General features: G+C 40.3%; 1 protein-coding gene across 3 annotated transcripts in view; it reads left to right on the top strand.

The window, feature by feature from the left end:
- Ebf1 (early B cell factor 1) overlaps nt 1–27,063 on the top strand; it is a 402,224-nt gene that overhangs the window by 301,789 nt on the left and 73,372 nt on the right. For all 3 annotated transcript variants that reach the window (XM_012514323.2, XM_004629396.2, XM_023713136.1), the window contains one exon: nt 10,850–10,976. In XM_012514323.2, coding sequence (XP_012369777.1) covers nt 10,850–10,976 — 127 coding nt within the window. The remainder of the gene's footprint in view (nt 1–10,849; nt 10,977–27,063) is intronic.

Here is a 27,063-nt window from a genome sequence, read left to right as displayed (position 1 = left end):
CAACAAGAGTTGTAGCTTTTGGGTCTGATAAGGTCAGTGAAATCCCCTCAGGATTTATCCTGAGATCCTGTGCCTCAGACTGTAGAACCTTTGTCAGTGTCAGCCATGTACAACTGTTATATTTGATAATGCTCAAAAAAGTGTCACTTGAATAGATGTAGATTTGTTGTTGGTTATGTAGGTTTAGGTAGGTAGTGTATACTTAGATATATTTATGGTGTAAATACCCTCAAATATCTTGGCATAAACCTATTAGATATGATAAGGATTAAGTAGTACATTTTGAGTGATTGATATAGCTGAGGATGCTCCCTGAACTCAGAATCCTAGTTATTTCTCTCATCATTGAAGAATAAGTGGGCCTGCCATGCTGGCCCCGCCCCCAGGGCACACTGAGACACAGTTGAGACTGGGCGTGGTGGTGCGTGCCTGTAATCCCAGCTCTTGGGAGGCTGTAAACAGGCAGATCACTACGAGTCCGATCTAGACCTATAGAGCCTTCCCTAAAACACACACACACACACACACACACACACACACACACACGAGAGAAAGAAAACCAGACACACACAAGTAAAGGAGCAAAGGCTATTGTCAGCTCACAGCTTGTGGAGGTGTCAGTCACAGTGGGCTGGCTCCCAGCAGAGTGGCATGACGGAGGGCCAGTGTGTAGGAGAAACTGCCCATAGTATGTCATGCGGGTGGCAGGGAGATAGCAGCACCGAGTCTTCCTTTCCCTTTTACTTCTTCAGGCTACAAATCCTATTGGTTGGTGCTACCACACTCAGCTGTGCCTTTTCGTTGCACACCCAGAAGTGTGCTAGCCCGGTGGACTCATGCAGTCATCACACCCTTAGCCCGCGTTCACACCCTAGATCCAGCCACCTCCAGAATGCCCTGTCGGTGGCTGCAGGAGACTTTGTGGCGACCTCTAGACCCAGGCCACAGCACTCCCTATAGGCATCATGCCAATTTGTCCTTACAAGGACCCTAGTGCATAGCCAGCCTCCCTCCCTTTCCCAACACCTTCCCTCACAATGAAACTGAGGATCAGAGAGAGCAAATCACTTTCCACAGGTCACACAGCCGGCTGTTTCCAGCTTGGCTTTGAATGTAAGTCTGTCTGCAGCCACCTCCTGACCATCTAAACCTCATTTAGTTAGAGGGTTATAATAACCTACGCACTGTGAACTTCAGCCTGAAACTAAATCTAACAACCAAGTAAAGAGAATAAAAGACTTTACGATAACCACAGCAGAATCTTTTCACAAATGATGTTATCTATTTTCTTAGGCCACAGAACATCAGAAGGAGCAAACTAGAGGCAGGTCACACATAGAGACAGGTTAAAAAAAAAAAAAAAAACAAAACCTCAGGATTTTAAAAAAAGCAACGGGCTAACAGCAGACAGGAGAAGTGACAGCTGATGGCCCCATGTCTAGGGGCACAAGGGCAATACATAAAAAGCAGACGTGGAGCTTGTTGCTGTGCAGCAGAATAATGACCATTCGTAATGACGCCAGCTCTGAGTCACTGAGAGAGCTGGCGATTATATTCCATAAATTATGCTTGAAACAATAGGAAGTGTGTAATGCATTCTTGAAATACTTCAAGGCAGTTGGGGGCCTGCACCATTGAAAGAGTTGACCTCAAGTTTCTGTAGAGTTTCCTTACTAATTTCTCTCACTAGCTGAAGGGATGTGTTAAATGAGCAATTACTGAGGATGTGGTATGTGAGGCGTCACTGAATGTATGTGCAGATATCAGAATATGTTTCTGCGTCTCGCTGCTTTGATATCTTTCAAGGCCCTTTAAAGGACTATATGGTTCCTTTAGTTAAAGGCAAATTCATTCCCAGCTTACCTCACTTGGCAGGTTGGCCTGTGTCGTTTTCCTTCCTAGCTCCACAGGCAGAGATCCCCCGTGAACCACCAGCTGTGATAACAAGTATTCGGCCCCTTCCATAACTGCATCTGCATTTCCAGTTTTTTAATATTTCAATTTCCAAGCAAACAGGCCAGAACACAGTGCCCTGATCCAGGCTTCAGTAGGGAATAGTATTCCTTCTGGGTTGAATGTGGGAGGGTTTCATTGAGTCTATTTTTCATGGCTAATGGTGGCACTTGAGAAAGCGCTCGTAGCGCAGCTTCAGAGCGCAGGAGCGGATAGTGAGGGTGTCAGTCCTCTTCCCCAGGTCTTGGGGCCTCGGCAGCACTTCAGCTCCTGGCTCACCAGAGTGAGGTCCACGCTTCATGGGGGCCCAGCTGGCGCAAGATCTATATCCTGGGAACAGAACTGGAGAAAGTTTATTTAAAAAACAAACTGCAAAATAAATAAATAAACCCACAAAAACCAAAGGTAGTTGAATCATAATGTATTTACTTTAGTCTTTCCCTATTCTTTCTTTTCAAAAATATGCTATTGCTGTTTTTTTTTTTTTTTTTGTACAGTGAACTGCACGGAGGCTCTTGGCTGGCTTCTTGGTCAAAAGAACTGGGAAATATATTTATTCTGTATATTTAAGAAGGATACCAGGAAGTTTTTGACAATAAACTATATATATGAATTCTTCTGAATGGAATGATGTTATTTAATTTTGTGGTTCTGGGGATCAAACTCAAGATCTCAAGTGTGCTGGGCAAGAATTCTACCCAACCGAGTTACACCTTGAGCCCTGATAATTTCTTTTTTTGTAAGGGGTTTCATTGAATCTATTCTTCATGGCTAACGGTGGCACAACATATATTCATTTAGTGTCCAACAGGTACTTATTGGGGGCTCTTTAGTTCTGAGGCCCCATGAAATGCAGAAAGGCAAGAAAAGCCAAGGTTCTGTCCTGCTACGGCTTATATTCTAAATGTGGGACATACACGATAAGTGGGCAGTGTGTGCACACGTGTCTACTACCTGTCTGTGTCTGTGTCTGGCTGATAGTATTCAGAGACACTGCCAGCTACTCAAACGCTGGAGTTTATTTTATTTTTAAAAATAATTTTATTGAGAAACAAATAGCAATGAGACAGTTTCAAAACCAATTAGTAGAACAGTTTTAATAATTGATACATTGTATATTGTGGTTGTCTTAGTGGTTATTCATAGTACAAGATGCAGACATGATATCCTGTCCACAAACACTATTAGAACAAATCTTTCTGTTCATTGAATTAAGAGAAAGTAGCTGTATATCTATCCAGTTTTGAATATACAGATACAAAATGGTCCTTCATTTGTATCCCCTTCTTTTCATTTAGTTTTGTCAGAGAAGGATATTCCATTGCCATTTAAATATTGTAGGTATGTGAATTCAGCAAAATATTCCAATATAGTTCAGTAGTCCATAATAGTAGTGGGTTTTCTGTAGGACTGGCAATGTCAGAAGTTGCTGACTTGAGCCTTTTACAGCTCAGCATATTAATACGGCTTTATTTTTTGCCTCACTTTTATACTTTTCTGCTGGATAATTAAGACCAAGATAAAGCAAGACCTATATAACAAGAAATGTAACTTTTGTATCTGATAAGGCCAGTCAAATCCCCTCAAGCTTTACCCTGAAGCCCTGTACCACAGTTTGTAGATCCTTTGTCAGTGTCAGTCACATGGATGAGTCACGGCCATTGCTTGGCCAATGTGCTCTCTGTGAAAGTGTGAGAATGTTTTCTCTCGATGTGACTCTCCTTAGGCACACTCTACATCATCGATCACTTTCCTCTGTGGCCTCATAATCTCCTTGATCAGAAAATTTGGGGAACAATTGAGTTACATAATGTTACAGTACAGGTTCTCCTATGTCCTGAGTCCTCACTGACCTTGAAAGGCTAGGGCCAAAATGTTGGCTGTCCTTGCAGCCTTTTTTCAAAAGCTAGAGTTTAAATCCCCTGTTTGATTCAGTTCACACTCCTAGTTGCCAAAGTCTCCTCTGATATTTGTACATAAAGTTCATCTTTGGGAACTCATGTGACCCAACATATTTTGTTGAACCTTGGTTGAAAGCTATTTTCTTGAAAGGACAAAAGGAAACCAGGATGTTTGTGAGATACTAAATGCCTCCACTGGCTTTCTCTCACGTTCCCTGAGAAATCATATACTGCCTTTGAGACAGGCAATTCTTGGGAATGAAAGAGTCTGTGTTAGGAAACTCAGAGGACTCTGATTAGGGAACAAACAAAAATACACGGAGGAACTCAGGAGGCACCTTCTGATTTATGTTGTATCCTCTTCAGGGAAATAGACTACAGAGGAGGTTCAGCCCGCACAGGTTCTGAGAATACGAACGTTTTGTATTTCAGCTTACCATAGCAGCTCCTGAAAATAATATTTTATAAAATGTTGTGTCTAACTACCAAAAGGTGAACGTTTCAGAGGGAAGGAGAAGTTGTCTTTCTTATTTGGCCACTAATGCCATGGTATCTCTTTAAAATCCTTAGATTGATTTGGTTTCAAAGCTTTAATTATGCTTTTATGTTACAGTTCCCTTATTTAAGTGTCTGCTTCGCGTCCATCACTCAGTACCCCCTGCCTATCTCCAAAGAGATGGATATTAACACCATAATTGAGGAAGAGGCAGAATGCTGTGAGAATTATTAATGCATAAATTAAAAAATTAATCTGGAAAACACTTCAGGGTCCCTAGAGAAGCACTACACAAACACAAAACATATTTAACCCCACTATTGGTTCCTCCGCAGACAAGATTGGAGCTGGCACAGTATGTGATTTGATTAGTAAACTGAGGCACACAGAATGCCGATGGCCTGGGGGGTAGCATGGCGCAGGGCTTACGCCTTGTGTGGCACTGTCCTAGTGCCCACTTCGGGTTTTCTTTAGCCATAGTGCCAATGACTTTTCCAGAGAGCAAACTTTTCCTTCTCTTTACCTTTCTCTTTTGAATTTTTGTCTGTTTGGGATTTTTCTTTTTCTTCTACATTTTCAGTGTTAAAGGTGATTATGGTTAAGATATTAAATCCTAAGACTAGTAATGAAAAATCACTGGTGTGTTTTCTAATCATTCCAGTTATTTTTTGGCTTTTTGGCTTGGAACATCCAACTGCATTTATTTCATATCGTCGCATTAGTTAGAAAACATGCATAAAAGCTTACCCTGGAGTCATTTTCTGATTGTGCTGGGGAGTCATTCTTGTCTACCTTTACCGATGAGAAAAGTTTTTGTGGGTCCTTAGAACTCCCTGGAGACACTGCAGGCACAGGAGACACCGAGAGTACAACTTGTGCTACAGACAGAGGGCAGATGCAAAGTCTATGTGCTGGGGATTATGGCAAAGCAGTAAGCGGTGTAAGGAGAGACAGTGGTGGTTGTGTAACAGTGGTCATGAGGCAGGCCAGCGTGCTGCTTCTAATTAGTTCTTTGATTATGCTCCTGAACTTTCCCGAAACTCATTATCCTCATTTGTGGACCAGGTGATAACTATACCTGCTCCCAACACTACAGGATATGTCACTGACACACAATTCAACACAGGGCTGGACATATCAAAAGAGCGCGGGGAAAGGTCATGGGCGCTGAAGTCCTCACTGGGGTCATCCCCAGCCCCAGTTTAGGGAGACCTAGAGTGATACAGATAGTAAATGCATTGCCTGTCAGAGAAGAAAGCAATTCTGAGATTTGCATCTTCCCCTCTAGTTCCACAACGCATTCATTTACGGTTGTGAATACTAGGTATTCTCATTTGCCTACCACGGGCCATACTTTTGCGTGTACAAGAGGCTTTCTGTAGCCAGTCTGGAGAGTTGTCCTGCCCTGTTACCCTTTCCTGTGCTGCCACACTTTGCAGGGTTTGTCCTGCACAGCGGCCCCGCCTACAAGTGTCTTCTCTCCTGACTCAGGCTTTTCTGGCCCATCTGACCACCCCCACGTCTAGGCCCTTCTGAGCCTTCACAGTGGCTTATCTTGGCAGCCAGAGGCCACAGGGACTGTTCCTCACCTGGATAGCCCTGGGCTCTTTTGTTCCTAGGGTCTGAGTCTGGAAAAGAGGAAACACTCATGTGGATAGCTCAGAGTGGGTGGAATTGTCACAGACAGTGTGCTCTTGACATGCTTCCTTCCATGCAGGTATATATCTAATCCTCCCATAATTTCATGGAATACATACTGCTCTTAACTGATATTATTCTATTTCATTTTACAAATATTTAATAGTATTTCTTACATAGAAGTAATTTCTACATATGTATAGATTTATTTATTCTATAGTATTTATAGGATTATTTCCTATGTAAACATAAGGAACTGATACACGTACATGCATGCATACATTCATATATGGAAGGTATTTAAAAATCACATCTAAAGTTGCCAGTTTAGGATATAGCTCATTACTGAGTACAAGTCCCAGTACTGAAAAAAATATTGTCTATAATCATTTCTTGTTCAGTGATATTATTTTTTCATGTCTTTTTTTTGAGACTGAGTCTTGCTATGTACTTCAGGCTGAGCTTGAACTTACTTTGTAGCTCAGGCTGGCCTCTAACTGGCAGCAATCCTCCTGCATCAGCCTTCTGAGTGATGGGATTAGAGACATGAGCTGCCATACCTGGCTAGTGTTTTAATTATGGTACCAATATAAAGATTTTTAAAATAAAATAAATTTTTAAAAATGTTACTCAAATTTCTTTTCATTTATGTATTTGGTACAGGATCTCACTCTGCAGATGACTTGTAGTGATCCTTCTATTTTCAGGCTCCCCAGTGCTGGGATTACAGGTGTGTGCCACCATGCCCAGACTGGTTGGCCAGCTCAGTGTGCCCCAGGGATGGGGCCGACATAGCATGCAGGACCAGGGATCGAACCCTGGTCCCTGCGCTTGCCAAAGCAGACACTGGGTCCACTGCGCTATCTCGCCAGCTCTATGTTACTCAATATTTTAAACAAAGATCAAGTATGCACCTGCACAGGTGATATGTGGCTTTGATGGCACGGAGAAAGTCAGAGTGCAATCAAGGCTGCTGAGGAAAGTCAGGCTTGGTAGCACCTGGCCTCCTGCCATTGCTGAGTGCATGCGGCAGCGCAACCACCTGCACAGCATATGGCAGTGGCCTTGGGACCTCATCTGAAGGCCTTGGCTTCTAGGTTCTCAGATCTAAATCTCATCATTCTCCTAAGATGTTGGTTCATTTTTTGAAGCCACCAGATGTTTCTGGACCTTCCTGTCCTTAGCTGTTATAATGAAGGGATTGCTGCCTTCAGTGCAGTTGCTTGGATTCCAGATATAAACATATAAAATTTGCCAAAGTAAATGCACACTATAACAACCACTGTTGAATACCTGTCATCTTATATTTTTTTAAAAAAATTCTACCTGGGGAGATAGCTCAGTAGCATGAGTGCCTGCCTGGCAAGTGCAAAGTCCTGAGTTGGATGTCTGATACAAAATAAATAAATGAACACAGTTCTGTATTGTTTCTAATATCTTATCTATTATTTTTTTGTTCTCTTTAAAATAAAAACAATAAAAATGAAGGGGTTAGTTGTACATGATCACTAACATTGATTCCAACGATAATTGTATGATTCTTTGAGTTACTAGCAAGTAAGCCTATGCATTCCAAAGGCAGAAGATAGTGGGAACATGTTCCTTCTGCAAGCCATCAATATCATGTGTCAGTGCTACAGGCTGTCCCCAGAATGACACCCATCATGGGGGAAATATTAACTAATTCATTCTCTTGTGATGAGTCAGAGTCTAACCTCATGTGTGGAGGGTGGTTATTTCAAGAAGGCACATCTGCTTTAGTTAGGGTGATTGATTAAAATTGAAAATGAAATTGTAAATGAAAACTTGTACATATTTCCTGAGCACAGTGCTTTATGCTAGACTTTCTCTCTCATTAGTAGTTGCATCATGGTCATATCTAATCAGTTTATAAAGCCCATAAATTTTGTCCTTTAGTGTTGCAACTCAGAAGCAATAAGTTCTTTGACTTAAAACGTTTTCATCTGTCTACTTACTAATTTCTTCCTGTCTTTTAAAGTTTGTTCCCTCAAGAAAAGGCAGGGCAAGGGAAATGTTTGGCTGGCTCAAAGTTCTTCTAGTTATCCTTGGGAATGAATGTTGTTCTACAGCCTAAGTATCTCTTGAAAACAAAACCACGGCACTTATTTGATATATAACAACACGGCAATTTTCAGGTTCAAAAACATTGTCAAGGACCAGGCAATAAATGAAATATGGAGATGGCAAAGGAATGGAAAAAATAAACACATAGTCTTTGGATTTGAAAATTTTGAGTTTATTTTTACTAGTTTTTTTAAAAATTAATTTTATTGAGAAACACATAGCAATGAGACAGTTTCAAAGCTGATTAATAGGACAGTTTCAATATTTAATACATTTATTTTTACTAGCTTTAAAAGGTTTCCATGTGGACAGTTTTTCTCCATGAAGAGAAGAAAGATTTGTTCCTCCTTCCTCTACCTTTTCTTCCTCCTGCTCCTTCCTCTCCTCTTTCTCCTTCTTGTTCTTTTCTTCTGGGGATTAGGCCAAGCGCTCCTTCAGGCTAAGCACACGCTCTTCCACAGAGTTATACCCCAACCTCCTGTTCCATTGACTGGGGTTATTTTGTAGATGACAAGGAAGTTATTATGTAAGTGATTTAACCATTTTCTAAGTCTGCCTTCACACTTGAAACAAGGGCTTGTGAACACACCATTGAGCTGGACAATATGCAAGCCCACAATCCCTGCTACTCAGAAGCCTGAGGCAGGACCGCAGGGTTAAGGCTAGCCCAGGCAATTTGACAAAATCTTGTGTCAAAAATTGATAAAGACAACTAAGAAAACTCAAGGTGTTGTTCAGCACCCCTGGGTTCAGTCCTGAATACCAAAGTGGAGAGAGAGAGAGAGAGAGAGAGAGAGAGAGAGAGAGAGAGAGAGAGAGAGAAATAAAGAGAAATACTGCTCTGATCAAGTTTATGTAAAAATTAAAATCTGCAGCATTGAGCAGTTACTACAAAGGTCCAGAAGGAGAATTAGTTACCAAGCTTGAGCTAAGATCACCTGAAGCACTGAGATTAACATGCACTTGATTTTGGGAGGCCACCTTTTGTTGCCCTTCAGGATTTCTTTCCTCTCCTATTCTCAGTATAATATCACATTTCATTTCCTGATTTCTATGTTTATAGATTACAAACCCAGATTAGAAGGTACCAGGAGGGAAAAGACAAAGAAACAGAATAAGATAGAAATAATTTTAAAATTATAGCTATTTGGAGGCATTTAGAGCATGAAAACAGCCCTTCATACCTCAGTCGTCACTTAGAGCTTTGCTGTTACAGTAAGACATAATACAGGGTATTGCAAATGATGATCTTGATTTACCAAGGTTAAGTTACATTATATATACTTTACATATTTTTACAAAGCATACAATACATTTTGAAGATTTTTCAATATGCAAAATACCAAGTTTAAAGACAATATTCTTGGAGCTTTTAGTGTAAACCCTTCACCATCTAAGACATTCACTTAGCTGGGAACTGACTTAGTCTCAAGGGGCTCCACATAATCGTGGTCTTCCTGAAGCATCTTCTGCAAATAAGCTCAGGCTTTGTGTGTTCTGCGGAACAGAGGAAGGTCTTTCTGGTTCCCAAATTAAGACAATTTTTATCCTGATGCCTTTTAAGTGGGAATATTTGACAGAAATCATGTATGGACTTCAACTGTGGCAACTTTATCATATTCTTTTCCCCAGGACTTGGCTTTAGGGCAGTTTATGCAGGGTTGAGTGATTTTGGGGATGTACTTGTCTTTTTAAAGTGTCACTTGTGACTCTTTAGACAAAACACTCGAAGGGGTCCTATGCTGCACATTAAAAGCAAAGTCTTTCCTTGGCTCTCTCCTTGAGAGCACCAGTGGCTCACGGTAGCGGAAGTGCATTATGGACTACATGCAGGACCCACTACGTACAGTCCTAGTACCCCAAATGTTGAGCTAAAAGCCTTTGAAAGGAGTCAAAGTGGGCAACGTCTGACCTCATAGAGAAGGAACATGGGGAATCCAGCCTCTCAAAGGTCAGCCAGTCAAATACCAGGGCTGGATTTTTCAAAGAGCCAGATAATGCCCGTTTTATGGCCATTAATAACATTTCAGTTATATAAACAGAGATAAGAGTAATAAAAAATAAATTCTGCTTCACAGTGTAATCTGATTGTCCACAGAGTTCAGAAATGAACTTTCTCACTGCGCACGTGGCTGTGCCTAATGGGCCAGCGACTGCTCTGCAGCCCTCTCCCCACTTTCCACCTCTCTTTTATGGAGGGTTCTTTGTTATGCCAGATCCACAAGCTATTCAGGGGAGCAGACCCTTTGTTTTCCTCTTTAAAGTTCTTTGATTGAGCCTCTGGTAGTTAATGCACCAAATGGTCTTCGGGCGCATTTTGTGCATGTGCCCTGCAGGTAGTCATGGTGCCTGGGCCTACTGTTTTTCTGCCTCTGTGTTTCACACATGTCGCAGAGCTCAGCTCAAACACCAGGCTCATCAGCTTCGGGAGAGGCATAACAGAGCTCAGCTCTGATTTGGGTGTCTGCTTCAAATGTGCTTTTTCTAAAGGAATCCTGTAGGAGATAAAGCATTTCATTAGCCCAACTGCCCTTTTCAAACCAGGAAGCACAGTGCCTAGTATGTAGGAAAACTCAGATAATGTTATAGTTGCATTTAGAGTGTTTGTAAATATTGTCATCAGTGTCTTTTACACAGGTTCTAACAAGATAGTGGTTAGACATGGGCAGGTTAATTAAGTCTTTTAAAGCTTTGCTTATGGAGAGCTGATAAGCAAGTTTTGAAATAAGTCCTTTACATATTGTAGTGATTTTTTCCCCCTAAATGTCTCCTCCAGTTGATCACCCCTCATGCCATCCGTGTGCAGACGCCTCCTCGACACATCCCCGGTGTTGTGGAAGTCACATTGTCCTACAAGTCCAAGCAGTTCTGCAAAGGAACACCGGGCAGATTCATTTACACAGGTAAGAACCATTGTGGATGGTGAAGACAGCTTCCTGGGCCCTTTGGGCTCCTTACTTTATCTTGTATATGTGTGTACTTTTCAAAACACTAGTTTCTGTTAAGACATACTTTATTTTCCTCTTTGATCCACCGGGTTGGTTTTATTAGTATTATGGTCTGTTTGTGTATTAAGCCAGCTTTTGGCGTTTTATTTGCCTTATGGAATAGAAGTATGCTGTAGCGATCAGCGCACTTTAGTGGATGTCATTCTTGCCTGCACATAGCATGTGGACCAAACACCATGGCAGCTTTTGTATTTGATCCTGGGTTGGCGCTTTCTTCCCCAGCAAACTGCATTTTGTCCTCTGAAGACAGCCTTGGCACAGGGACCCGCCTTGTGGTAGGAAGCTAGGGTTACAGGGCCATGTGAATCCCCTCCCATCACATGTGGCGAACCAGGCAGGACCGGGAAAGGCAGGATGTGGAAACATGCGCAGTGCATAGCCCAAGAGCCCCTGGACTGTAGCCTGCAGCCCACACACTCAGGGTTCTTTCTCCAAGTCAGATTCTGCTATAGTATATCTCGGCAGAACGGAGACCCTCCACCCTTCAATACTCGAAGGCAAAGGCAAGGCTGGGCAAAGGATCACACGTGCAGTGCTGACGTTCTGTCGCCTTTGGCTAGCTGTCATCAGTAACTGGTCCCAGATCTCCTCCTCTCCCCAGTAAAAGATGATAAAGCCAGATAAGGACAGCGGGACGTTTGTTTCCCACAAAGCCATCCAGAACAGTGAAGGGCTAGCTCTGTTAATACATTCTAATTATAGCTAAACGGTTAAATGGGCAGACTTTATTTTGCTATGATGTTCTACCTCAAAGCATCTTTCCCTTGTATTTTAATATTAGAAACAAACCTGAACATTGTTCTTAGTCACTGTCTGTCTCTGTCTCTGTCTCTGTCTCTGTCTCTGTCTCTGTCTCTGTCTCTGTCTCTGTCTCTGTCTCTCTCTCAAAATTATAAAAACAATTAAGGCACCCTGACCCTTGGAAATGCCTCCCAGCCCTTTAAACAAAATGCAGGTTTGGTGCCCGCCTGACGATTAGTTTTAGTTAATTGAAAATTATAGGATTGACCCAAGAGGAAAATTTTGTTTGCACTCCAATCACTTTTACAAATTAAGGAAAATTACCACAATTTTGTTTAGCTAAGGTTTCACACTGAGTTCAAGAAATTAGCTCAGCCATCCCCACAAAGTCAGCACTTTGTTAGTGAGCACTTGAAAAAATAATAGTCTATCTGGAGTTTTGTGGTGTACACAAACGAAGCAGAGCGAAAGCTGTGATGCTGTATAGAAGTAGGCCAAGTGTTTTTAATTAGGCTCATTGGTTCAGTGTAAGTTTTGAAGAACAATCAAACTAGCAGATTAGCTGTTTCTTTCAAGGCTAGGATTTCTTGCCATTCATTTTTCCCATGAGAACTTCCACATAGCACTATTTTTTTTTTTTTTTTTACAAGCCTCATTATAGGCTTGCAGGAAAAGGACCAATTGAAATTTCTGATACTGTAACATTCCCCACCGCTGTTCCAGTGGATGGGAGTTTTTCACAATGTTCCTCACTGAACTTGGTGTTCTGGAACATATTACAAAACCACAGAGGCCAAATGTTTTCTCTGAGGAGTTTGGACTCTGTTTTTGGCTGAAAACATTTAGGCCTCACTGGCTGCTTATTTACTCTGCTATTAAGAACAAGAAAAGGAGAAGAAAAAGAAGAAAATGCTTGTGTGGTGGGAGGTACCAGAGGCAATCAGCCATGGTTTCCGCTTTGGTGACAATGTCCCTGCCCATTAATGGTTCCATTTTGTGGTCAGGTCTCATTTAGAAGAAATTATTTTTAATCAGTGTTCAACAAAATACCCCCTAGGGCCACCTGGCCATAAAAGTGAAAAAAAAAAAAAAAAACAACAACCAAACCCTTCATCCCTATTAAATTACTTAAGTTCACAAAAGAAAATAGCTAGGGACCCATCATTATTTTGAGTTTTTTTTTTTTAACCATTAAAAAAAACTGCCGTCAATTTAAGAAATCACATCTTAGAAAATCTGTTTCATACTGAAATTAAGATCAAAGATGAGAGTGGTGTGTATTTACAAATCTAGAAAGGTGGTTACAGAGCAGAATGATAAGTTGGACATATACACAAGTGCATACGTATAGGAAATTTAGAGTAGGGGAAAATGCTTCCGGCCATCCTGCCTCACATTGTGGGCAGCAAGCAAAAAGACTGCTTTTTAAGGACTGGGGAAATAGCTCAGTAGAATAAGTGCTTGCCTGGCAAGTTCAAGGTCCTGAGTTCAATTCCCAGTACTGCAAAAAAAAGACTGCTTTTAAGGAAGGAGAGAGAGGAAGAGGGAGAGAGAGGGAGAGAGAGAGCGTGTGTGAGTATGCAAGAGCGCTCATATCCTTTTCCTGTAATGGAAAAATAAATACTTGAAGACACTGATATGAAGAGCTCCTTGCTCTAGCTAGCTGTTCAGAGTCACTTTGTTATCGTAGTCCCAAGAAGAGGACATCTCCATTAATTGGTGAAACCACACCTGTACTATATAACATTTGCATTAATGTTTGCAAAGGGCCCCTTCTCATGGCTGGGGCCACTGTCTCCTGTAAGTAGCTCAGTTTTCCTCTCTTCTTAACACCACTAGTGAGTGAAGCACAGACAGGGGTCATAAAACCTCACTGTTCTTGAATCCAAACAAATCCTCAGATCATTGTCTACAAACTGACCCCTCCTTTGTTCACCCACAGAAATTTATACTTTTTTTTTTTTCCAGTACCAGAGATCGAACTCAGGACTTTGAGCTTGCCAGGCAGGTGCTTATGCCACTGAGCTATATTCCTGGCCCCCTATACATCGTTTTAAAAAATATCCATAGTACTTCAAGATGTGATGCTTATTTTTCTGGCTTGAGTGGACAAACTCTCTTGTTCTTAGTGTAATTCTACTTGGAATTTTTCCCTTAAAAATATCATGGAGCTGAAAACTAACCCCCAGAATTAAGGATAGGGCTATGGCAGCTTTTAGAATGTATAGGGCAGTTTGGTATGTGGATGCGGAAAGCTCTAAAAGTTTATATAGTAATTGATGTGTAATTACTAAAGCACTGAGAGAAGAGGAAAGAGGGAGGAGGAGGAGAAGAGAGAGAGGGAGTGCAAGCAAGAGAGAGAGGCAGAGAGACAGAAGCAGAGACAGAGAGACAGAGAGAGACAGAGACAGACAGACAGACAGAGACAGAGACAGAGACAGAGACAGAGACAGAGACAGAGACAAGCACCTTGAGCCATCAGGCCCTGGTCTCATTTCCTCTATGCAAATACAGACAGATTTTAGGGGGAGAGAGGAAAGACTGACTGAGCAGACTCCCCACAGGTTGGTCCCACTTGTGTGAGGATATTGAGTGCAGCTCACTTAAGGAATTCTCAGCTGTCAGATGTGCCTTATTCTTGTGTTTGCCCAATTAGAATCAGAGAAAGAAGTCCCTACTACATTAGTATCATAATAGCTCAGTAGAACTTTCCAGGTCTTCTTTTATTGTGTTCAATTATCCTTATGTAGATTCAGAGCAAGGCTGACCTTAAATTTGAAATAAGGGTTCTATGATGGGAACGAAAGAAAACCTTTCTGATCACAAGATTGTCTTGAAAGCCCTGTGATCAGGTGTTTCTCCTGCATCCACGGAACTCTCCACTGACATGGTGTAGGGGGGCTCCCTCATGCCTTTATTATTTTCACAGCTTGCTTCCTGGCAGTCATTAAATCTTTAAGTGAATTGTATCTTTTAAAACTGTGATCTCTTCTGCTAAGCCCTGAGCATCCTTGGATCTGATAAAAGATTTTTAGGTGACTTTAGTTACTTCTTTACCAATCTTAGACTTGGCTTTCCTGATAAGAAGTAGTCAAATACCAAATCCAAGTGCTGATTTTGCCCTAGTTATGGCGACTCTCAGGGAGGCCTCTGTCTGGGCCAAATGGGTTCCAGGATACCTGAGCATTTCACGCGTGCCTGGAGAGCTGTATTCTACTTGCTCTCCCAACAGTTGGTGAGAGTCAACCACCACAAATAACAAAGAGTAAAGTATGAGTGTAGTAGCCTGATCAAGATTCTTACCGCTGTGAACAGAACACCCTCCCTATATACTACTCTCTTTTCTGTTGAAAGGCCAAGAACCTGAGACTGAGTCCTTATAAAGAAGAGAAGTGTATTTAGCTAACACTTGTGTAGCCTTGAAGTCCAAGATCAGATGTTCTCATTGTGCGGCCTCTGCTGAGGGTTCCCTGGGCTGCCTCACACTAGGGCAGATAGCAAGAACACAGGAAGATGTGCAAGAGGGACCACGTGGTAAGAAAGCCAGAGGGACTCGGGGGCCATGCAACAGCCCCCTCTCACAGGAGCTAACCAGGATCCTGTCAGAGGTCCACTAATTCCTTCCAAAGGCTGTGCCTTCAGTGGCCCAATTCCTTTCTGCTAGGCCTCCCTGCTTAACATTACATTGGGCACCAAGCTTGCAGTCCTGGAATCCTTGGAGGACAAATGACTTTTGAACTTAGCAGGTCATAAGGAATATTTGCTCATGAATGGCCTCAAATAATACATAGTCTCATAAAGCAGTCTTAAACTGTGGAGCTCTTTAGAACTTTGCAAAGCCCCCCTCTCCAGTCCATCTAAAGCTCCTGCCTCTTTTCTGCAGGCCATAGCACCCAACTCCCTATGAGATGCTCAGATTACAATCAGCTCCTAGTCCAGGTTCAAGAGGCTTAAGGACAGAAGGTGCTGCTTTTAGTTCTTAGAAACCTCCTGCACAACATGAAACCTAGGTTCAAATCTGGGTATGCACAAAGTCATCAGTTTTAAGGGACAAATTAGAGCGGAGTGAATCTCCCATGCTTTACCTGTTTTTCTTATGCTAGTTCAGTGCTATGTTAAGCTACTGAAAATCCTCTTCTTATCATTGCCCTGCAGAGAAACCTTCCCTATCTGCTTAGTGTATATCCCATGTAGCCCAAATCTTTTTGCTTGGCACTCTCAATTTAATCTGCGCCAGACACAGTGTTTTCTCAGCTCCATTGAAACCAGTCTCCTTGCTGAGCCTCAAGATCACTCCATAAATTGCCATCTATCCCAGTGTTTTCAAGACCTAGTTCTAGTTCACCCTGTGTCCTCTGATGTTTTTTGTACATTGAAGTATGGTGGAAAGAGAACAGGGCTGAGGGCCAAGAGATCTGTGTTCTAGTTCCAGCGCTGCCCTCAACTAACCATGAGACCTAAGACAAATTGCTTATATGTTCTGGACTCCAGTTTCTGCAATGTAAGGTGAGCCAATTGGACTGGGTGACTTTGATATCCTCTAGTGTGTGTCTTGAGAGACTGGATCTCTCTGGTTCTACATTCTTCAACCAGTCATTCATTAACTTCCTTAAGTCTCTTCTGTTCTTTGGTAAACAAATCACAAGACCCCACTCACTTTGTGAAGAAATGGCCCTTCTCAATATTATTATTTTGCATATTGTGTTGAAGCATCTTGACTCAGTATCAATTTGCAATACATGTTCTCTAATAATTGATGAACATATTACTAAGGATCAATGGGTCCTCATTTTTTGTGCTCTGGATGACAGAGTATAAATAAGAGCTGTTAATTAATAATCTGTCCCATTTCACCTGAACTTTTCATGCATGGAACACAATCCTCAGGGCCTCTGGTGAAGAAAAATGTATATTAATTGTCTACATTTTCTCATCTATAAAAATTAAACTATGTTGAAAGTACTTTTATTTAAGGAGTGCATAGGTCACTGTAGATAGTGTAGTGCTGACTGTGCCTGCTCCAGTTGAATGCTCACTGAAGCTCAGAACAATAAATATAGGAGTAGGAGTGTTGCTTCTCTTGAAAATCTGAAGAGCTGGCTAGTAGAGCCCACTTTGATTTATATTATGAGTGTGCTAACCTTCATCATGATGAGGGAGATTGTTTCTTTCTAGCTATTAGAGGAGGAATGAGAACACCTGAATTTGTGTAAAGACTCTGCCACTTCTTTTGTTATGTTCTGTGTTCTCTCATGGGTGTTTGCAGATTGCCTGTTCTATTCTAGGCAGTGTTCTAAATCAGGTCTAGCAACATTCTAAAACAATGTGGTGCAAACCCAGACACGGTCCCTGTTTTCCTTGATCTTATAGTCCAGCAGAGGAGGTGTATGTTCATAAGTTTATTATTCCACACCTGGTAAGTTTTCAGAAGACAATAATAGGGTTTCAGATAAACACATAACAAAGGAACACTGGAGAGTCAGAGCTATTCCCCCTGAGGAAAAATGACAAAGCTAGGGTTTGAAGCAAGATCAAAAATTAATGCAGCTACCATTGGAGGATGAGGATGGGGAAAGACATCGAGTGTTCCAGCAGGGAAGACAGTAAGAAGCCAGTGCCTGGGATGAATTGTGGCCTCTTAGAGGGTTGCAGTAATTCCAGAGAGATTGAAGAATCAAGAGTGTGGATGAGAATGGTGAGCAAGAAGTTTCAATAAGTGGTAAATAGGTAAACTGTGAGGCAAGGCTTCATGGTTCTCTTCTGGGCAGTCCTCACAGTGTCTGAAGTGATGGCAGACCTGACCTATATTTCAGAAGGTAAATAACTCTCGTTGGTGGAACATAGATTAGTATGGATGTCAGAAAATCACTTAGGACACCATTGCAGGAGTCATGGAAAGCGATCTGGCAACTCTGATTTAGCTGGTAATGGGTAAAGGGGGAATAAAGCCAGAGGATTCAGAAAGTATTTAAGAGGAAGAATGGAAAGGACTCTGAGATTGACTGGATGTGCAGTTTTAGGAGACAAAGGGTTAAGGCTATCAGATTCTCAGCTTCTTCAGCTTGATGATAGTAGGGCTGTCATTTTTCTGTGCTTCCCAAGGGCCTTGTGGTTATCAGTGAAAGAATGGGCAAGAAAATGTTTAGCAAGGGGTAGTATTTGCACGTATGTTAACTGTTTTACAGACAGGCCTAAGCACGCTCACAAAGAATGAGAGAAAGGAAGGCAATAATGTGCTTTCTTTTTTAGTAGATTGTTTTCACTTCAGATTCAGCTGAAAGAGGGCTGTGTAATGAACACTTGAGAGTAGTTCTGCCTTCGTGGTGTCCTAATTGGAAAAAAACAAATGAGAAAAACTCACAGGCTATTCCTGTCCACATGTCTTGAACATGACTCCAAATGTGCCCTTTACACACAAAGGAAACAATTGAAAGCAAAGGGAATATTTGTTCTTTCAGCTTTTGAGATATGAAAGGAAGGCCCCCATGCTCTCCACGGAGGGAGTTTTGTTTCTTTTTTTTTTCACAAAATGTGTTTTTTTTTTCCTCCCTTAATTGATATATGTTGATGCGATTGGTGATTCTGAATGTGCTGGTGTTTGTTTGGGTAAATGTTGTTGATAACATACTAGGCGCACGAAAACAAAAATCACTAAAAGGAACCATTGTACTTGTGTGACATCTACAAACTGAAAGCCACTTCTGCCAAGAATAAAGCCAGTCTGGAGGAAGTATATCCTTTGCATATTTTATGCATACACTTCCCAAGAAATATGACCTTTATTTCCTATTTGGAGTGGAGCATAATCAGGGCTTGAGTAGCGAGTGTAACAGGATCATTAAAAGGGATATTTTCAGTGACATTAGCGATCTAAATGGCCACGAGGCCTTATATACAGCCTTGGCTTTTTCCTGTCTACCCAGAGTTAATAAGTGATAAGGCTGGGAGAGAGATAAATCACAGAAATCCCTGTCCAAAGAAAACATATTGACTACAGCCAAGCAAATAACAGACCCTAACCAACGATCTCATTCATCATTCATGTAATAGGGATATAAAGTATTTCCTACCAATTTAACGGTATAGAAGGAAAGGCCGATAAGCTTGCCCACTCTAAGGCATGTGATTTGGTTATTAAAGGACATGAACTATTTGTCACATGGCTTTAATCTTTAAGATGTGTTGCCATTTCTAAACTATAAATTTCTGGTAAGGGATTAGAAAGCTATTAACAGTAAAGGTAGAAACTGGGCTTTGTATGTATTCTTGCCAATGTAATACAATACAATGAAGACTTGAACCTCTAATCTTTTTAGGATGATATAACATGATTTGCTTTTCCCAGTCAATAAACTACTTGGAAGTTTTCAAGTTTTCTTTTTCTTTTTCTAAAAATGTAACATCCTGATAAATTAGTCCTTTAGCTTGTAAACTATAAATCTTGAATTTTCCTTAGTATCTTAGAGTAGGAAGAGGAAGAGAACCTAAATACCTTTCTATTTCTCTTTTCCTAAGATTTATTCCTAATGAGGGAGGGGTGTGTTCTGTTCTGTTTATCCACGTCTGCAGCAGTATGAAACACTGGTCCTTCTGTTCCTAGTGAAGGCCGACTAGGTGATGTGCTGTTCATTGCCCATTAAAACTTGATCTTTTTTGAAAAATATCATATGCTATTTGCAGGTAACTCAGGAAACACCAATAAAAAGTAATTAATATAACAGTAAAATTTGCAGCCTGGGGAGATAACTCAAGGGCATAAGTGCCTGCCTGGCAAGTACAAGGTCCTGAGTTCAATCCCTAGTACCACCAAAGAGGGGAAAATAATATCTATATATCTATATCTATAATAAAATATAAGTTGCTAGAATCCCATCATTTTAAAAAATACAATCAGCAACTGTGAACTGTTAATATTATTGTTTTAGTAATGGATTTTGAATCCGGACCTTTGTGCATGCCAGGCAAATGCTTCACCAGTGAGTTTCAGCTCTCAGCTTTCAGCCCTCCACCCGTTTTTGAGACATACTCTCATTAAACTGTCCAGGCTTATGTCAAATTAGCAATCCTCTAGCCTTAGCCTCCAGAGTACCTGGGATGGTAGATGTGTGTCACCAGGCCCAGTTCGCAGGTACTATTGTTGTTCGTGGTTTATCTCTTGCACTCTTTCTCGTATGTATGTATCTGACTTGTTATCAAAGCAGTCATACCTTATATGACAGTATGTAATTTGTTGCTTCATTTAACAGTGAATCATAAATATCAGTACTTAATGAATTTGTTTCTAGTATTTGGTAATCACTTTATGCCTCAGAGGAATTTTATAATGATCTAAAGATAAGATATCCTTATCTTTCTTTACTTTTTTCTTTTTCTTTTTTTCTGTATTTTAGGGAAGGGTCTACAGGGTGTCCAGGGTCTCACTACTGGATTGGACTTGTAGTGATTCTCCTGTGTACAGCTTCCCAAGTGCTGGGATTACAGGGGTGCACCACCATGCCCAGTATCAATCACCATCTCAGTGCGCCCCGGGGGTGGGGCTGGCACAGCAGGCCAGGGGATCGAACCCCCAGCCCCTGTGCCTACTTGCAGGCACTTTAATCTGCTGAGCTATTTGGCCAGCCCTAAGATACCATCTTTCTGTTAAAGCATAGGCACCATGAATTTGGGTTCTCATTTGTTTATGTTTCTGAAAAACCCAAAATGTAGAGTCAGGAATCCTATACCTGAATTCTTCAGGGTTGGGGGCCATATCGTTTGGGACTTAGCAGCCATTCCTAAGTGAGTATGTGCATGCTGCTCCTAGGGCTTGCTGTCACCAGGAGATTTGGTGTCAGGGTAGTGCTTGTTTCCAGTAACATTTTGGTGTGTCGGTTTGGTGGTTACGCATTTCCTCAGGTGTTGTTTGCCACGGAAGTATCTTATTTTTCCATTAGTTTTGGAAGATAGTTTTGAGGGGTACATCAATCTGGGTTGGAGGTATGTGAGATTTGACCTTGTTCTAAAAGTAAATTCAGCTACAACCAAAACTGTCTGTTTTCATCTTCAGGAATCTCCAGGACCAATGAATTTCAGGCATTTTTTCCCTGCTAAGTACTGAACTTCTCATAAATAACCATGGAAATCATCTAACATCTGTACCATCAGTAAAACTGAAATCCACAACTATTAACAGTGAAAAAGTGACTGAGGTCTCTCCCTGTTCCCGCCCAAGGCGAGCAGCCTTTCCTGCTACAGCAGGGGAGAACTTTTTCCTTCCCCTTCACTGGTTTTCTACTCCAAAGGGTGTCTGGCACCCTTTGTTCACTTTTATCTGGTTGCTCCCTCTCGTATCACTTTCCCTCCACTAGCTCCAATCTTTTCCCTCAGTTTTCTTCCACTATAAATTACCGAAACCTACAGCACACACTCCCATTCTGTATGGGATGATATCCCAGCTATTGATTTTATGTGCTATTTTGTGTGCATTTGGGGGTTTATTCATAAGGTCTTTGCCAATACCAATGTCTTCATGAGTCTTCTTCTAGAAGATTTAATGTTTCTGTTTTAATATTTAGGTCTTTGATCCATTACAAACTGAGTTTAGTGCATGGTGAAAGATATGGATAATTAGAGCTAGTTTTTCCAGAAACATTTATTAAAGAGACTGTCTTTTAAAGGTGAACATGTTTGGCCCCTTTGTCAAAGATGAGATGGCTGAGTGTGTTTGGAGCTATTTCTGCATCTTCTAATCTATTTCATCAATCTTCAGGTTAACTTTTTGCCAGTACTACACTGTTTTTATCACAATAGCTTTATAATATAATTTCAAGTCAGGGATTTGATGTTTCATCCATGCTTTTATTATCCAGAATTGCATTTACTATTCTAGGTTTCTTCTGGTTCCAAATGAATTTTAGGAAAATATTTTCTAATTCTATGAAATATGCTGTTGGAATTTTGATCATAATTGCATTAAATCTGTATAACAGGGCCAGCCAGATAGCTCAGTGGACTAAAACACCTGCTTAGGCAAAGTACAGTGGCCAGGGTTGGATCCCTGGTATGCCATGCTGACCCCGTCCCTGGGGTACACTGAGATGGTGATTGAGACTGGGCGTGGTGGCATGTGCCTGTAATCTCTGGGCTGGGAGGCTGAAAATAGGAAAATCACTACGAGTCTGATCTACATAGTGAGACCCTGTATACCCTGTCCTAAATTCATAAAAAATAATCTGTATAACAGTTTTGGAAGTATTCACTATCTTGGTTCTTCCTTCCAAGATCAATGGGTATCTTTCCACGTTCTGATGTCCATTTCAATTTTCTTTTTTCAAAGTAGTGTTGTTTTCAATGTAGAGATCTTTTATATCCTTTGTTAGGTTGATTCCTAGGTGTTTCTTTTTTCTTTTTTTGTATACTGTCATGAAAGTTGTTGTTTCCCTAATCTCTCTCTCAGTTTATTATGCATATATAAACTGACTTTATATCCAGCTATGCTATTTAATTTGCTTATTAAATATAGCAGTCTTTTACTGCATTTCTTGGGGTCTTCTATGTACAGTAGCATGTCATCCACAAATAATAGTTTAACTTCCTCTTTTCCCATCTTTATTCATTTTATTTCTCCCTCTTATCTAATTTCTCTGGCTAAAGTTTTCAAAACTATGTTGAATAAGAGTGGAGACAGTTGATATCCTTATTTTGTTCCTGATTTTAGTGTGAAAGATTTCAGTTTTTGTCTGTTTAGTATGTTGTTGACTGTTGGTTTGTCATAAACAGCTTTTATCAAATTGAGAGAAAGACTATTCCGATTTTCTGTAGGATTTTTATTATGAATAAGTTTTGAGATTTATCAAAAACTTTTGCCACATCTATTGAGATGATCATATGACTTTCATCTTTGGCTCTGTTCATACAGTACATTACATTTATTGATTTACATATGTTGAACCATCCCTGCATCCCTGGGATGAATCCAGCTTGGTCATGGTACATAATCTTCTTGATGATTTGCTTCATTCTGTTTGCCAGTATCTTATTGAGGATTATTGTATCTTTGTCCATTAGAGAGATTGGCCTGTAGTTCTTTCTTAGTTGTGTCCTTCTCCAGTTGGTGTCAGGGTAGTGCTTGCTTCCAGGAATGAATTAGGGAGTTTATTTCCATTTCACCTTCATTAAAGAGGTTGATGAATATTAGTAGTATGTCTTCTGGTACTACTAATATTTAGTAGTGAATATCCATGACAGTAGTGAATCTGTCATGGATACGGCTTTTTTTGTTGGTAGGTTTTTAATTGTGTCATTAATTTCACTGATATTGGTATATTTAGAACTTTTATATCTTCTTGATTTAGCTTTGGTAATTCCTATGTGTCTAGGACTGTGATTTCTTCTGCATTATTCATCTTACTAGGACACAAGTTCTCAACATAGGTATATATAGGTATTTATGTTCTGGATTTCTGTAGAGACTGTTGTGATTTCACCTTTTTCATTCCCAGTTGTGTGGATTTGAGTGTTTTTTTTCCTATTTTTGATAAAGTTGGCTAAGGACTTGTTGATTTTATTTAATCTTTCAAAGAACTCATTTTTTAATTCATTGACTCTTTGTATTGTTTTCTTAGTCTCAATTGCATTAATTTCTGTTCTGATCTTTATAATTTTCTCCCTCATATGAGCTTTTGGCTTGGCCTGTACTTCTTTTTCTAGAAGTTTGAGGATCAATATTAAGTTGTTTATTTGTGCTCATTCTTTTGTTCTGGATATGGATATTCACTGCTATATATTTCCCTCTTAGGACTGCTTTAATTGTGTCCTGTATGCTCTAGCATATTGCATTGTAGTTATCATTTAATTGTAGAAATTTTCTAATTTCTTCTTTAATTTCATCTGTGACCCATTGGTTGCTCAATATGATGTTACTTAATTTCCATGTATTTATGAAGTTGTTATTGTTTCTTTTGTAATTGATCCCAATTTCATTGCACTATAATCTGACAATATGGTAATATGATAATTTAAATTCCTTTGCATTGTTTTAAGCATGTTCTATGAGCTAGTATATGGTCTATTTTGGGAATGTCTGGTGTTCAGCTGAAAGGAATATGCTTGTGATATGTTATGGAATAGTGTAGACTTCTGAGTCCATTTGTTCAAAAGTTTGCTTCAGTTCTAATATTTCATTGATTTTTTTTTTTGTCCAGTTAATCTGTCTTTTTGTGACAGTGGGGTATTGAAATCCCCTCATGTAATTGTATTAGTGCTAATTTGAGTTTTCATGTTAATATTTTTTATGTATAGTTGAGTGCACTGGTATTTGTTGCATATATATTTATGATGGTTGTCTCTTCCTCCTGCATTGTTCCCTTTATAAGGATGTAGTGACCTTCTTTGTCTCTCTTAATCAGTTTTGGCTTGAAATTCATTTTGTCTACAATTAAATAGCTACTGCTACTTTTTTTTTCTGGTTTCCTGTTACATGGAATATTGTTTTCCATCCTTTGAGTTTCAGTCTATGAATTTATTTTTGAATTAAATGTGTTTCTTGGTTGCAACATATAGTTGGATCTAGCTTCTTGATCCCTTCTGACAGTCTATGTCTTCTAATTGAATTGAAAACATTGTCCTTGTCATGTTATTTTCATGCTGTTAGCTCCCTTGCCTCACTCATTGAACTATTTACCTTGCCTGGTAGATTCTTTATGTGGGGTTCATCGAGTTTTAGTCCTTGTTTTCTAGAATGTCCTTCAAAACATTTGGTGTGCTGGTTTGGCAGTTACACATTTCCTGAGGTGTTGCTTGCCATGGAAGTATCTTATTTTTCCATTAGTTTTGGAAGATAGTTTTGAGGGATACATCAATCTGGGTTGGAAGTATTTTTCCTTTAGGGCTTGAAATCCTTCACTGGAGGATTTGTGCTGAAAGGTCAGCTGTGATCAAGATGGGCTTTCCTTTATAGGTAATTTGTTTCTTTTCCCAAGTTTTTTTTTTTGCTCCGAAAGCCTTCAGGGCAGGTTTGGCTGGCTGGAGTTGTGGGGATCGAACCACAGCAAGCTGGGCCTGATGGCTTTGTTGAAGCAGCCACTTAAAGGACTGAGCTAGGGCCAGGCCCCCTCTTTTCCCAATTTTTAATATTCTGTTTTTATGTTGAATTTCTGGAATCTTGACTCTGATATGCCTGGTTATAGATTTTTTTTTTTTTTTTTTTTTTTTTTTTTTTTTAAATCACAGCTAATTGGTGTTCTATATGTCTCACTTAGCTGTATGTCAAATTCTTTTTCTCTATCAGGGAAACTTTATTTTTTTTGTCATGATGTCTCTGAACAGTTTTTTTTTTAAATTAAAGTATCATTTGTACTATCTTCTGCTTTTTCATTGAATCCAATTCAATCTTAAATTATTCTTTGCATCATCTAGCAGCTGCTGGATTGATTTCTCATGGTCCCTTAGTACTTCCTAAAAAAATAAAAATATGTATTTGGTACAGGGTCTCACTGCGAAGCTCAGACTCATAGTGATCCTTCCTTCTGTCTCAGCCTCACCACACTGGAATTACAGGTGTGCCCCACCATGCCTGGTCTTGGTGGCTGGCTCTGCCCGAGGACAGGGCTGGCACAGCATGTGGTGCTGGGAATTGTGTTTGTGCAGGCAGGTACTTAGACTGCTGAGCTATCTACCCAGCTCCCCCCAGCCCTCCCTTACTACTTTTTAAGAAATATTCATTAAAAGAAAAGAAATTTTCATTTTCATGGTCTCTAACCACAAGCCTGTCTTCTGCACCAGGTTCTGTCCTCATGTTGGCTCATTCTTCTATGAATACTTTTAATGAAATTTTTATTCTCCTGGATATCTGATTGAACCTGTCTCAGGTATTTTCTTTTTCTGTATTTTAGGGAAGGGTCTACAGGGTGTTCAGGGTCTCAGTACTAGATCGGACTCATAGTGATTCTCCTGTTTACAGCCTCCCAAGTGCTAGGATTACAGGCATGTACGACCTCACCCAGTCTCAATCTCTCATCTTTTTTAGAGTCACTAAGCATGGTTTTCATTGTGAACATCATTTCTGCAGTTGTCTGAGAAATTCTAATTTAAAATTTTCTAGACTCCCATTTAATTGTTTTGTTGTTATCACTTCAGAGACCAGGCTTTTGTAGTTTGTCCAACTTATTTCTCCATAGGTTTGCCTTTGGTGAACTGAATGTCTAGGATTTCATTTTGTCTTCTCAATTTCCCTTCTTTTCTTTCTTTCTTTCTTTCTTTCTTTTTTCTTTTAGTTTAATATCTGGTTTGGTGTTTGTAAGTTGTTTATGGTGAGTTGCTTTATTGCTCATATTTAGAAGCCTTAGGAAAAGGCTACTCAGAGGTATCTTCCAGGTATAGCAGGTTTTGAGTTTTGAGTCTGTTGCAAGATCCTACCCCTTCAAATTGTTGGAGATGGGAAATTGCTGCCTGCTTGTCCCGGTCTGTTTCTTTGGCACTGTGCCACAGTATATTCTTGGACTCTTAGTCTCTTTCAATGTTGGGAAACCAGGAAGAATAGCTGGTTAGAGCAATTATGTCCCTTTTGGCTAAAGTGGTACCATCAGTAGTACTAATAGCATCAATCATTGCCTAAAAAATCACAAACTAGGGCCAGCCAAATAACTCAGTGGATTAAAGCACCTGCAAGCAGGCGCAGGGGCTGGGGGTTTGATTCCCAGGCCTGCGTGTACTGGCCCCACCCTCAGGGTTTGCTGAGACAGCAATTAAGACTGGGCGTGGTGGTGGTGCATGCCTGAAATCCCAGCTCTTGGGAGGCTGTAAACAGGTGAATCACTATGAGTCTGATCTAGTAGTGAGACTCTGAACACCCTGTAGACCCTTCCCTAAAAAAGAAAAATCACAAACTGAGGTAACCATTAATTTGCCACCTTTAACCGTATGAACTATATTTATGGTTATACAATAAAGTTTCAACTCAATAAATTATATGCAGAATATAGGTCTGTAAGATGTCCATCTTAGTCTCAGGAGTTAAAATTTAAAAGAGATTAGGGAGAAAATAGATAATTAAAATAAGAGAAGGGAGTAGAAGTAAAGCTGGAGGACAAAGGGGGAATCATCATATCTTTGGGTAACTGGCACAGAAGATAGGAGGGAAAGAGATAAGGAAGAAATTAAAGGAAGAAGAGAATGGAACAGCAACCCCAAAGAAGCTAGAAGCCATACTTACACTTATGTAAAAACATCAAGCAATGAGAGAGTAAAATAAAAACAAAAATAA

Source organism: Octodon degus, unplaced genomic scaffold (assembly GCF_000260255.1).
Source record: "Octodon degus isolate 3935 unplaced genomic scaffold, OctDeg1.0 scaffold00029, whole genome shotgun sequence".
Classification (NCBI taxonomy): Eukaryota; Metazoa; Chordata; class Mammalia; order Rodentia; family Octodontidae; genus Octodon; species Octodon degus.
Note: the sequence above shows the minus strand (reverse complement) of the source record. Positions and strands in the feature narration are given on the sequence as shown.